The sequence below is a fragment of the Hemiscyllium ocellatum genome, chromosome 3, assembly GCF_020745735.1.
Source record: "Hemiscyllium ocellatum isolate sHemOce1 chromosome 3, sHemOce1.pat.X.cur, whole genome shotgun sequence".
Taxonomy (NCBI): Eukaryota; Metazoa; Chordata; class Chondrichthyes; order Orectolobiformes; family Hemiscylliidae; genus Hemiscyllium; species Hemiscyllium ocellatum.
This window is the reverse complement of record NC_083403.1, coordinates 13,684,920-13,697,838: the sequence shown is the minus strand read 5'-3', so window position 1 is coordinate 13,697,838 and position 12,919 is coordinate 13,684,920. Positions and strand designations below refer to the sequence as shown.

The 12,919-nt window shown below is 51.9% G+C and overlaps 1 protein-coding gene across 1 annotated transcript in view; it reads right to left on the bottom strand.

The window, feature by feature from the left end:
- Window positions 1–1,039: 1,039 nt before the first annotated feature.
- Window positions 1,040–12,919, bottom strand: part of parp1 (poly (ADP-ribose) polymerase 1) — a 64,201-nt gene continuing 52,321 nt past the window's right edge. The window contains exons 18-23 of the mRNA XM_060848572.1: window positions 10,593–10,691; window positions 9,538–9,690; window positions 8,951–9,078; window positions 8,042–8,103; window positions 4,494–4,608; window positions 1,040–1,771 (exon numbers count right to left, since the gene is read on the bottom strand). Of these exons, the coding sequence (XP_060704555.1) occupies window positions 1,690–1,771; window positions 4,494–4,608; window positions 8,042–8,103; window positions 8,951–9,078; window positions 9,538–9,690; window positions 10,593–10,691 (639 nt within the window). The 3' untranslated portion in view covers window positions 1,040–1,689. The remainder of the gene's footprint in view (window positions 1,772–4,493; window positions 4,609–8,041; window positions 8,104–8,950; window positions 9,079–9,537; window positions 9,691–10,592; window positions 10,692–12,919) is intronic.

Below are 12,919 nucleotides of genomic sequence, written 5' to 3'. Positions count from 1 at the left end.
ACTAATTAAGCATCTCCCTAGGTCAGTTTGCCGAGAGCCATCACTTGTTCGGTCTAATGAGTAAACTTCATTTACAGTAATCACAATTCCAAGTATTACTCGAGAAAGTTTCAATAGCTATGCTCACCTCTCACTCCCCTAAAGATCAAAACTGATGAATGATCAATCCAAATGGTTTCTACTCTGTCACAAGCCCCAACTCTTGGTTTGTGTCATCCAGCTGCTCTTAGCTTGCCAGGCGCAGTGAGTTCTCCAGTCTCTGGGATGACTGCCAAGCTGTTAAGTTGTTCCACAATCTCAGGCTGCAGGAAGGACACCGATGTGTGCACAACACTTAGGGTTTAAGATTACAGTGGGAGGACAGCGCCTCCTCCTGCCCAGCATTCCCCATGTACTACAGGTGGTGTGTCAGCGTGCATTATGGGTTCAAATCCTGCCGCACTTGGAACCTGTGAACTTTTGCCTCAGGCTGGAGTGCAACGTAGGGAGCCAACAGGTGAGGCAATAGCCTAGTGGTATTATCGCCAGCCTGTTAATACAGAATCCTGGGGACTTGGGTTCAAATCCCACCAGGCCCGTTGGTGAAATCTGACTTCAACAAATATCAGGACTTCAAAGTCTAATGATTGCCATGAATGGGCACTGGGCAATTAAGGATGGACAATAAATGCCAGGCTAGCCAGCAATGCCCTCATCTCATGCATGAATTTAAAAAAAACCTGTTACCAGCCTTACCTGCTGCAAAACCCCCTTCACACTAACAAAGGCACAACTCATCCCATAACTGGGCAGCATGATGGTTTAGTGGTGAGCACTGCTGCCTCACAGCACCAGGGGCCCAAGGTCAATTCCAGCTGCTCCAGTTTCCTCCCACCAAAGACGTGCAGGTTAGGGCGGTTTGGCCAGTGTCCAGGTGAGCTATAGGGAATGCCGGGTTATGGGAATATGGGATGGCTGTGGGTGGGTCAATGTGAACTGCTCCCACACTGTAGGGATTCCAATTATTCTCACACTATAATAAACACAGACGTACCAATGGTTTTTGTTTTAAAGCCGTCCTTTATTCCTCACCTAATATAAAATGGAAAAACAAAACATTGAAGTGAAGGATGAAGTTATAGAGAAAGAAAAATGCCCATCAAATGAAGGGAAGGTAGCAAATACAAAGCAAAACCAGACAGTGCTGGATCTGCCTGCCTTAATAAAGGTGGGTTCCCTCCCTCTCTCCTCCCAGTCAGGACTTTCACAAGTAAAGTAAATGCTTCCCAACAGTCAGTAAAGCCACTTGACTGGCTGAATTAAAACTAACAGCCATTATGACACTCAAACCCAAAAATATGTAGTCAGCCTTGCACATTTTCCTTTTTATATATAAAAAAAGAATTCTAACAACAATCATCCTAATTTATGGCTTTTGTCAGTTTGTCGATTGGGGGTAGGGTGCCATATTAACACCATTCCCAACCACGCCAGCTTACCAAAGCTCTCTGCTCCCCTCCCCACCTCCCCCCCAGCACAGCTCAGCTGAGCAGATGAAGGGGAGATCTGATATTCAGCCCCCCCCCAACAAACCTTTGCAAGATGCAACCTCCCCCTCCCATCCTTCACTGCCCCCGGTAGCCTGGAATTTTGCAAATGGTGTTTTTTTAAATTTATTTAGGGAGCGGAGGTTCCAAAGAAGCAGTGCGTTCACCAGAGTGAGGTTTTGAACTTGAAGTTCAGTTTCAGAAGGTACTTCAGATTCACCTGGGCCACATCATAGACAATGTACCTGAAAGGTCATGGGTCAAGGAGACAACTCCGTCAATGAAATGCCGTGCCTCTCATTCCTTACACATCCCCAGTTCAGCCCCCGCCCCGGTAATTTCCCTTGTGGCCTGTTCTTCACCAAGTCTTGGCTGTCCAGTGCAGACTGTGCCCCAGCTCCCTCACCACCACCAAACCAGGAGGTGGTGCTGTCATCCAGAACCCCAGGTTAACGCCCTGGAGAGAGGGTTTCAAATACCACTAGGGCAGGTGGGGAAATCGGAATCCAATTGGATTGAACAGCTAGCCTCAAAGCTACCATATAACCATCGTTGCTGTCATCTGCTGGTTCTTGAGGGAGGGAAATTTGTCGTCCTTACCTGGTCTGACCTCCACATGACTCCAGACCCACAGCCAATCCGGTTGATTCTTATCTTAGTGGGCGGCACGGTGGCACAGTGGTTAGCACTGCTGCCTCACAGCGCCTGAGACCCGGGTTCAATTCCCGACTCAGGCGACTGACTGTGTGGAGTTTGCACGTTCTCCCTGTGTCTGCGTGGATTTCCTCCGGGTGCTCCGGTTTCCTCCCACAGTCCAAAGATGTGCGGGTCAGGTGAATTGGCCATGCTAAATTGCCTGTAGTGTTAGGTAAGGGGTAAATGTAGGGGTATGGGTGGGTTGCGCTTCGGCGGGTCGGTGTGGACTTGTTGGGCCGAGGGGCCTGTTTCCACACTGTAAGTAATCTAATCTGCTGTTTCCCACTCACTGTTGTGGGGGAGAGGGGAATGGACACTATTTCCCTCATTCGGTGTTTTGGGTGGGGTGGGGTGGGGTGGGGAGGGGAACACTTACCTACTGTTGGCAGTGGCGGGATAGTGTCCCATGGGTTTGGAGGGGCTGGGGGAAAACTGTCCCAGTCTGTATGGGATGGGGGGGTGGGGTGGGGAAGGTGGCTGTGCCTGGACTTTATGACAGCACAAAGGGACTCCGACTACCTCAGCCAAGTGATTAGTACTGACAGAGGCTTTCAAAGCATGGGCACCAAATGGCCTCTCTCTACATCGTGTTATTACAGGAAAGGCCCTTCTCCTAATTGTTGGGATGGAAACATTGTGAATGTGTGCGAGAGAGAGAGAGAGAGAGAGAGAGAAAACATGTGACACTGAGAAGGAGAGAATGCATAAGATTAAGAGAGAATATGAGGGGATGAGGGAATATGAGCGAAAGAGAGAGAGAAAAAAAAGTGTGACATTGAGAGAGAGGGAGAGAGCAAGTGTGCAGTCTGTACGAGAGGATTCACTCTTGTTGATTTTTGCTGTCATCCCCCAGCACAGCTCTCCTATCAAATCCAAGCCCGTTTCACTCAGAATCGCATCCATTCCTGATGTTTTAATCAACTTGCTCAGACCTTGTGAGCAGGTGGGACTTGAACATGGGCCTCCACCAACAATGTACCATAACAGCCACTAATAAGAGGGCAGCTCTCCCTCACTACAGGAATGCCGGCTTGGATGTGAGGGCGTATGTCCAGAAGTGGGACGTGAACCCAGAACATTTATTCAGAAGCAAGCATCCTACTTTCTGAGCAACATTTTACAGCTCAGGAGCTGGCCTTCGCTGTGACAAGTGACATCAATGAATTTAAAATAAAAACAGCAAGTGCTGGAAATGCTGAGTAAGGTCTGGCAGCGTCTGTGTAGAGGAAAAGAGCTAACTGCTAGAGTCCAATACAGTGGCGGAGGTGAATGCAAGAGGGCAGGAGGGAGAAAATAACAAAGATGTTATGGAACAAAAGTAAAGCCATCAGTGCTGCAAAGAGATAAAGCACTGCTTCGGAGCGAGTGTTCTTGGCAGAATAATGGAAAACTGTCTAAATAGCAAAAGTCATACAATCATTAAAGAAGCAGAACAACAAAGAGTTAAGAAGCTGGGTCTTTGCTCCTTAGACAGAAGACTGAAAGGAGGTTTGATTTCAAAGTCATGAGCTCAGAGTAGATGAGGCGGCACAGTGGCTAACACTGCTGCCTCACAGCACCAGGCACCTGGGTGCGATTCCCACCTCGTGAGACTGTCTGTGTGGAAATGCACATTATCCTCGTTTCTGTGCGGGTCCCCTCCGTGTGCTCTGGTTTCCTCCCACAGCCCAGGTGAATTGACCAGGCTAAATTGCCCACAGCGTTAGGTGCATTTGTCAGGGGTAAAATGTAGGGGAATGGGTCTGGGTGGGTTTCTCTTTGGAGGGTTGGTGTGGACTTGTTTGGCCAAAAGACTTGTTTCCACACTAGAGAATCTAACTCAGAAAAGTAAGGAGGTATGGATTTAAAGTGACGTTTAATCAAAGCAAGCATGATGAGATTCAACTGAGTCATTCAAGAGGGTGTTTGGTGGTTATTTGGATAGTAATGCTGTGCAGGGATATGGGGAAAAGGCAGGAGACTGGCATTATTGGATAGAATCAGCACAGACCTGATGGACCAAAAGGCCTCCTTCTACGCTGTAACAATTCTGGATTCAGTAACTCCAGACCAGGAGTACTGTGCTCCATTTCAAATTTGCATGTGTGTCTTATTTGGCCAATGAATCTTTCTCCACCCATACCAACGATGACAAAAAAAATCATATTTCCAACTCCCTTCAGCTCTGAAGGAGGAGCGACCGGAAACATTAACTCTCATTCTCTCTCTCTCTCTCTCTCCAGATACCGCGAGACCTGCTGAGATTTTCCCTGTTTCCCCAGAGAAGGATACTCGTTGTACAGGAGACTGGAATCGGTGACTTGTGTTTGGACACCCTTTCCCAATGGGATGTCCACTCCATTCATCTTGACCGTGGCATTAGGATCCGGAGCAGTCTTGCCGATGCCTGTGGGGAAGACAGGAGGAAGAGGCTTATTCGCTCCGATAGACGTGTGGGTAGTGCGCTGCTCTTCAGGAAGAACCCACTTCACCACCAGCACCACTCCCCTTCCCCCCCACCCCCAAACAGGGAAGCGAGGCCAGCCCCTCATACACAACAGCTCCCCCCCTCCCCTCCCTGAGCTGCCGCCATCTTGAATTCAGAGTGAGGCTGCCTGGCCCCTCCACCAAGCACATATCGCATATCATATGGACTTACAAAGGCAGGCTGGAGCGCTCCAGGCTAGATTCACCGGCGTTTAGGAGAATGCGGGGTGGGGTCTCACTGATAAAATGCTGGTGGGTAAAGGCAGGATGTTCCTGATGACAGGGGAGCCCAGAACTAGGGATCACAGTCTAAGGATACAAGGCAGGGCATTCAGGACAGAGAGGAGGAGAAGTGTCTTCACCCAGAGGTGAATTCATTACCACAGAAAGCACTCGAGGGTCAAATGGAATGTTTTCAAGGAGGAGTTAACGTCTTAGAGCTGAAGGGGGTCAAAAGGTATGGGGAGAGAGCAGGAGCACGGGAGTGAAACGGGATGATCAGCTATGATCATGCTGAATAGCACAGCAGGCTCGAAGGGCCGAATGGTCCACGCTCATTCCTACTTTCTAACCAACAGGAATGCTACATGTAACTCAGCCCACACTTTTGCCATCAGAAGGAAACTAGCACACAGTCACGCGGAATTGGCACCAGGAACCAGGGGAGAGGGGACTCCAGGGACCAGGTCTAACAAGGAGTGGTGGCGTTTCCCGGAGTCGGTGATCTCAGCCCAACACACTGGCAGCAAGTTATTATTCATCAGTGTCACAAATAACAGGAGAGAGAAATCCCCCGGAATAAATCGCACTGGGCACCTTCTACAGCCCAGCGCCAGTGTTCACCTTCCGCAGCTCAGAGCCAGTGTTCACCTTCTACAGCCCAGCGCCAGTGTTCACCTTCCGCAGCTCAGAGCCAGTGTTCACCTTCTACAGCCCAGCGCCAGTGTTCACCTTCTACAGCCCAGAGCCAGTGTTCACCTTCCGCGGCCCAGCGCCAGTGTTCATCTTCTGCAGCCCAGCGCCAGTGTTCACCTTCCGCAGCCCAGAGCCAGTGTTCATCTTCTACAGCTCAGCGCCAGTGTTCACCTTCCCCAGCTCAGCGCCAGTGTTCACCTTCTGTGGCTCACTGCCAGTGTTCACCTTCTACGGCTCAGCGCCAGTGTTCACCTTCCGCGGCTCAGTGCCAGTGTTCACCTTCCGCAGCCCAGCGCCAGTGTTCACCTTCCCCGGCTCAGCGCCAGTGTTCACCTTCCGCGGCCCAGCGCCAGTGTTCACCTTCCGCAGCCCAGAGCCAGTGTTCACCTTCTACGTCTCAGAGCCAGTGTTCACCTTCCGCAGCCCAGCGCCAGTGTTCACCTTCTACAGCCCAGAGCCAGTGTTCACCTTCCGCGGCCCAGAGCCAGTGTTCATCTTCTACAGCTCAGCGCCAGTGTTCACCTTCCCCAGCTCAGCGCCAGTGTTCACCTTCTGCAGCTCACTGCCAGTGTTCACCTTCCTCAGCTCAGTGCCAGTGTTCACCTTCCGCAGCCCAGCGCCAGTGTTCACCTTCCCCAGCTCAGCGCCAGTGTTCACCTTCCGCAGCCCAGCGCCAGTGTTCACCTTCCGCGGCCCAGCACCAGTGTTCACCTTCCGCGGCCCAGTGCCAGTGTTCACCTTCCGCGGCCCAGAGCCAGTGTTCATCTTCTACAGCCCAGCGCCAGTGTTCACCTTCCCCAGCTCAGCGCCAGTGTTCACCTTCTGCAGCTCACTGCCAGTGTTCACCTTCTACAGCTCAGAGCCAGTGTTCACCTTCTGCAGCTCACTGCCAGTGTTCACCTTCCTCAGCTCAGTGCCAGTGTTCACCTTCCGCAGCCCAGCGCCAGTGTTCACCTTCCGCAGCTCAGCGCCAGTGTTCACCTTCCGCGGCCCAGCGCCAGTGTTCACCTTCCGCGGCCCAGCGCCAGTGTTCACCTTCCGCGGCCCAGTGCCAGTGTTCACCTTCCGCGGCCCAGTGCCAGTGTTCATCTTCTACAGCTCAGCGCCAGTGTTCACCTTCCCCAGCTCAGCACCAGTGTTCACCTTCTGCAGCTCACTGCCAGTGTTCACCTTCTACAGCTCAGAGCCAGTGTTCACCTTCTGCAGCTCACTGCCAGTGTTCACCTTCCTCAGCTCAGTGCCAGTGTTCACCTTCCGCAGCCCAGCGCCAGTGTTCACCTTCCCCAGCTCAGCGCCAGTGTTCACCTTCCGCAGCCCAGCGCCAGTGTTCACCTTCCGCAGCCCAGAGCCAGTGTTCACCTTCCGCGGCCCAGCGCCAGTGTTCACCTTCCGCGGCCCAGCGCCAGTGTTCACCTTCCGCGGCCCAGCGCCAGTGTTCACCTTCCCCGGCTCAGCGCCAGTGTTCACCTTCCGCAGCTCAGCACCAGTGTTCACCTTCCGCAGCCCAGAGCCAGTGTTCACCTTCTACGTCTCAGAGCCAGTGTTCACCTTCCGCAGCTCAGCGCCAGTGTTCACCTTTCGCGGCTCAGCGCCAGTGTTCACCTTCCCCGGCTCAGCGCCAGTGTTCACCTTCCGCAGCTCAGCGCCAGTGTTCACCTTCCGCAGCTCAGCGCCAGTGTTCACCTTCCGCAGCTCAGCGCCAGTGTTCACCTTCCGCAGCTCAGCGCCAGTGTTCACCTTCCGCAGCTCAGCGCCAGTATTCACCTTCCGCAGCTCAGTGCCAGTATTCACCTTCCGCGGCTCAGCGCCAGTGTTCACCTTCCGCGGCTCAGCGCCAGTGTTCACCTTCCGCGGCTCAGCGCCAGTGTTCACCTTCCGCGGCTCAGCGCCAGTGTTCACCTTCCGCGGCTCAGTGCCAGTGTTCACCTTCCGCGGCTCAGAGCCAGTGTTTACCTTCCGCAGCTCAGCGCCAGTGTTCACCTTCCGCAGCTCAGAGCCAGTGTTCACCGTCCGCAGCTCAGAGCCAGTGTTCACCGTCCGCAGCTCAGAGCCAGTGTTCACCTTCCGCAGCTCAGTGCCAGTGTTCACTTTCCGCAGCTCAGCGCCAGTGTTCACTTTCCGCAGCTCAGCGCCAGTGTTCACCTTCTGCAGCTCAGCGCCAGTGTTCACCTTCCGCAGCTCAGCGCCAGTGTTCACCTTCCGCGGCCCAGCGCCAGTGTTCACCTTCCACAGCTCAGAGCCAGTGTTCACTTTCCACAGCTCAGTGCCAGTGTTCACCTTCCACGGCTCAGTGCCAGTGTTCACCTTCCCCAGCCCAGAGCCAGTGTTCACTTTCTCATTTCCACTCTGTTCGCCACTGCCTCCCTCCCTGGGCTCAACCTCTGCCCGCTGCCCCACACTGCCCTTAGCACAGCCTGACACCCCACCACGGAGTTTACCTTTCACACTGTGTTTGCCTTTCGGTAGCTTTGTAATATGATTCGCTCGTTTCAACTCGTGCCTGAAAACACAATATTCAACAGTCAATATCCTTGGGATCAACACCTGAAGACAAAATAATCAATGGAAGGGTTAATTATTCATCATCACAGGGGGCAACTGGCTCCAGTCCCAGAGCGGAGCTCCGCACTGGGCTGTCGGCTCCAGTCCCAGAGCGGAGCTCCGCGCTGGGGCGACCAGCTCCAGTCCCAGAGCGGTGCTCCGCGCTGGGGCGACCAGCTCCAGTCCCAGAGCGGAGCTCCGCGCTGGGCTGTCGGCTCCAGTCCCAGAGCGGAGCTCTGCGCTGGGGCAACTGGCTCCAGTCCCAGAGCGGAGCTCCGCACTGGGCTGTCGGCTCCAGTCCCAGAGCGGAGCTCCGCACTGGGCTGTCGGCTCCAGTCCCAGAGCAGAGCTCCGCGCTGGGGCGACCGGCTCCAGTCCTAGAGCGGAGCTCCGCGCTAGGGCGACCGGCTCCATCTCAGGGCGGAGCTCCGCGCTGGGGCGACCGGCTCCATCCCAGGGCGGAGCTCCGCGCTGGGACGACCGGCTCCAGTCCCAGAGCGGAGCTCTGCGCTGGGGCGACCGGCTCCAGTCCCAGAGCGGAGCTCCGCGCTGGGGCTAACAGCTCCAATCCCAGAGCGGAGATCCATGCTGGGGCTAATGTCTGTATAGATAAAGAGAACTTATTCTGAAGTGGCCAAGTGTTTTCAATTAAAAATTTTAAAGATTTAGGTTGGTCAATGGAATTGAGACACAGATCAGTGAGGAACAGTGCAGGTTCAAAGGAGGTTCCTATCTCAGATCAGAGTTACATGAATGACAGCTTACAGCTTCACAGAGAGACAATGAAAAGCCATTCTGTTACTCACATGTTTCCCAAAGCCACCTCTGCGAGCAGAATGAGCCCCACAGGCTCGGCCTGTGATGCGTGACAGTAATTGGCACTTTTGGAAACCATGTCAGCAAAATAGACTCCTTTACCAAACATGTAGCCGGTCTGGGAAGAGAAAGAACAAATAAAAAGTAAAATGGTGGAACATTCATACAATCTGCTACTGACTCTGACCCAGGACAGACCCTCCCCTCCCTCTATCTCTGACCCTTTGTCTGTCTGTCTTACTCTCTTGGACGTTAAGTCTGTCTTTGTCTCTCGGAGCCTCTGTCTGTAAACTCTAGCCTAAATCCTCCACCTGTCTCTCTCCCTAGCCCTGATCCTCTGTCTCTCACCGGAACCCCAGACCTCTCTCCCAAACCCCATTTCACTCTCGCCTGAACTTGCTGTCTCTCCCTGGACCCTCCCCTCACCTGGATTTTCTCTCTATCACTCTTTCCCTTTCCCTCTTCCCCAGACCCCTCTCTAAATCGCAACCCAGTCTCTGTCTCACCCCTCCTCCCCGCCCCCATCTCTCACTCTCACCAATCCCTCACACCTCCCTCCCCGTCCACCGTCACTCACCACAGGGGCCTCTGGGGGAGCGATGCGGAGACCCTGTGACAAGATGCCGGCGAAGTTGGTGATGCGTGAGCCGTGCCAGAGCAGCTGTCGATTGTGGAGCTCGCTGAAGGGCTCGAAACGCTCTTCCTCCCCCTCGCGCTTAATCTTGAAGATCTGTCAGAAAGAGAAAGAGAAAGGAAGGCCCCAGAATGTGCCAGAATCCACACGCCACAGAATGCCCACATTTACCTCCCCGCCACCCCACCTCCACGTATTGAGGGCTCCATTGTAAAGACTCAGGGTGAATATATACCAGCACCAAGGATATAGTTCAGACCCACACGCACCAGTGAAGGTGTTGCACACTGTCACACTGGAGCTGACTACTTGCCCATTCTTCCTGTGGCACCTTGGGCTAGCTAGATATTTGATTGTCGAAGGCCTCCCTCCTCACTAATTCACCTGAAACAAACCTGGGAGCTGGTTTTAACAGGGGAGTCACACCCACAGAGAGAAACCAGGGAGCCGGTGAGACGTAAGGGCCCGTATCCCACCGGTCACGTGGCTGCCCTGTTATCAGAGTGTTAGTGAGGAGGCACCGAAATGAATGGGCAGGAGCTAGGTCCCCGCCCTGGATTCCCTTCAATGTCGCAGGGAAAAGACAATGTGTGCAGGGTTACAGGGAAAAGGCAGAATGCCATTATGCCACAATGCATACGTAGACATGATGGGCTGAATGGCCTCCTTCTGCTCTGTAAGATGGTGTTCTCTATCAGTGTCAGGAACTGCCCCCTGGAGACAGGAAACAATTGCAGGCCTCTGGTAAAACCTGGAGGCTCCCTCCCTCCAGTCCTGATGAAGGGCTTTTGCCTGGAACAATGATTTTCCTGCTCCTCAGATGCTGTGCTTTTCCAGCACCACTCTAATCTAGACTCTGATTTCCAGCACCTGCAGTCCTCACTTTTGCCTGGCCTCTGATAGGCGCCTCCTCGGAAAGGGAGGCAACTCCAAACCTCACATTACTGTCCGAAAGGCCTGACCAAACACAGGCCATGAAACGCCCCCACAGCACTCACCTCCATCACTTCCAGGTCGTACTGGTTGTGTGTCACAGCGTGTGTGTTTTTAACATACTCGACGATTAACTTGGCTTCGTCTGTCTCCTTGGCCAGAACCTAAGGCACAGAGTTTAAAAGACAGTAAGGAACCGAGTGATGATGAAACACGCAGTATTGTCAACGTTAGCTCCGCAGTAACCAAGCTACGATGGAATGGCTACAACGTGAATGTGAAATCGGGTGAGTGACACGAAACAACAGCGAATGTCTTTAAATAAGACAGTACTTGTGTTCCTCAGGGAGCCCCGCTCTTCCTGGCTGATATTAATGACAGAGACTTTACTGTATGGGCACCATTTTAAAATGTGCGGGTGCTATGAAACCTGGAAGTATTGTGATCCGTGAGGATGAGTGTCAAACTTCAAAAGGTTAAAACTTTAGCAGCCAGCCAGGAGTACATTTCAGAAAGTATATTCCTCTGTTCATGATTAGTTCCTGAAATAGTCCCTCGTGCGAGTTTTGGATGGGGCACACTATTTCATTTAATGAGCTGTTCTTCAAAATAGTCCACACTCAACTTGCCAAACCTGTATTGTCCTTTAAGATTTATGAAGCGAAGACAGATGATGTGAAATATCTGCAGACTTGAAGTGAAACTGGAATATCGTCCTCAACATGAAATGCAATGTTGAAATAATGCACATCCTAATTGTTTTATATTCACATTTGAGATGGTATCAGTTTCCCCTTTTCTGTGTGGTACACTTTCTGTCCAATCTCTCTCTCTCTCTCCCTCTGTATTTACATCACTGTTCTCCCTGTATGGGTAATACTGGAGACACGGATTCATGTCCCATCAAGGCACGCGGCAAAATTTAATTAAAAGACACATTAAAATGGCGACCAGGCCAATTGTAGAAACTCACTTGGTTCACCAACATCAATAGGGAAGGAAATTTGCTATTAAATGTTTGTATGTTCATATGTCATTGCCTGGTCTGTATGTGGCTCCAGACACACAGCACTGCGGTTGACTCTTAACTACCCTCTCAAATGGTCTTGGCAGCCAAATCGCTCAAGGGCAATCAGGCATGGACAGCAAATACCAGCCTCGTCAGCAATGCCTACATCCCCACATGGGAATAAAAGAATAAACCCAGCTCTTCACTTCCCCCTCCCATCTACTCTCTTTCCCTCCTTTATTCCTCACCACTCATGGGGATGGGAATAGAAGCTGGTCATTGAGTCACAGAGATGTACAGCACAGAAACAGACCCTTCAATCCAACCCGTCCATGCCGACCAGATATCACAACCCAATCTAGTCCCACCTGCCAGCACCCGGCCCATAACCCTCCAAACCCTTCCTATTCATATACCCATCCAAATGCCTCTTAAATGTTGCAATTGTACCAGCCTCCACCACTTCCTCTGGCAGCTCATTCCATACACGTACCACCCTCTGTGTGAAAAAGTGGCCCCTTAGGTCTCTTTTATATCTTTCCCCTCTCACCCTAAACCCTATTTATCCTGTCCATGCTCCTCATAATTTTATAAACCTCTATAAGGTCACCCCTCAGCCTCCGATGCTCCAGGGAAAACAGCCCCAGCCTGTTCAGCCTCTCCCTGTAGCTCAAATCCTCCAACCCTGGCAACATCCTTGTAAATCTTTTCTGAACCCTCTCAAATTTCATAACATCTTTCCGATAGGAAGGAGACCAGAATTGGATAGATTTGTTATCCAACACTTTCAAACGTGTTGGTTTTGAGTGGACTGCGTGCTTTAAGTATATGCCCTGCTTTAAGGATATTTTAAGCTGGAGAAGGTTCAGAAGAAATTTACCTGGACGTTGCTGGGAACGGAGGGTTTGAATCATAAGGGGAGGCTGGATGGACTGGGACTATTTTTCACTGGAGTACAGGAGGTTGACAGGTGACCTTACAGAAGTTTTTAAAATCATGAGAGATGTGGATAAGGTGAATGGCAGCTGTATTTTCCCCAGGCTGTGGAATTTCAAAAATAGGGAGCATATTTTTTAAGGTGAGAGGAGAAAGACTTGAAAAGGTCCTGAGGGGTAATTTTATTTGATAACACAGAGAATGGTCCGTGAGTGGAATGAATTTCCGGGAAGGGGCGGGAGAATGTGGGTACAGTTACAATACATTTGGTCAACTATTTTTTATTAATTTGTCAGATATGGGCCTCGCTGACTGACCAGTATTTGATTAGATTAGATTCCCCTACAGTGTGGAAACAGGCCCTTCGGCCCAACGAGTCCACACCGACCCTCTGACGAGTAACCCACCCAGACCCATTTCCCTCTGACCAATGCACCTAACACTAGG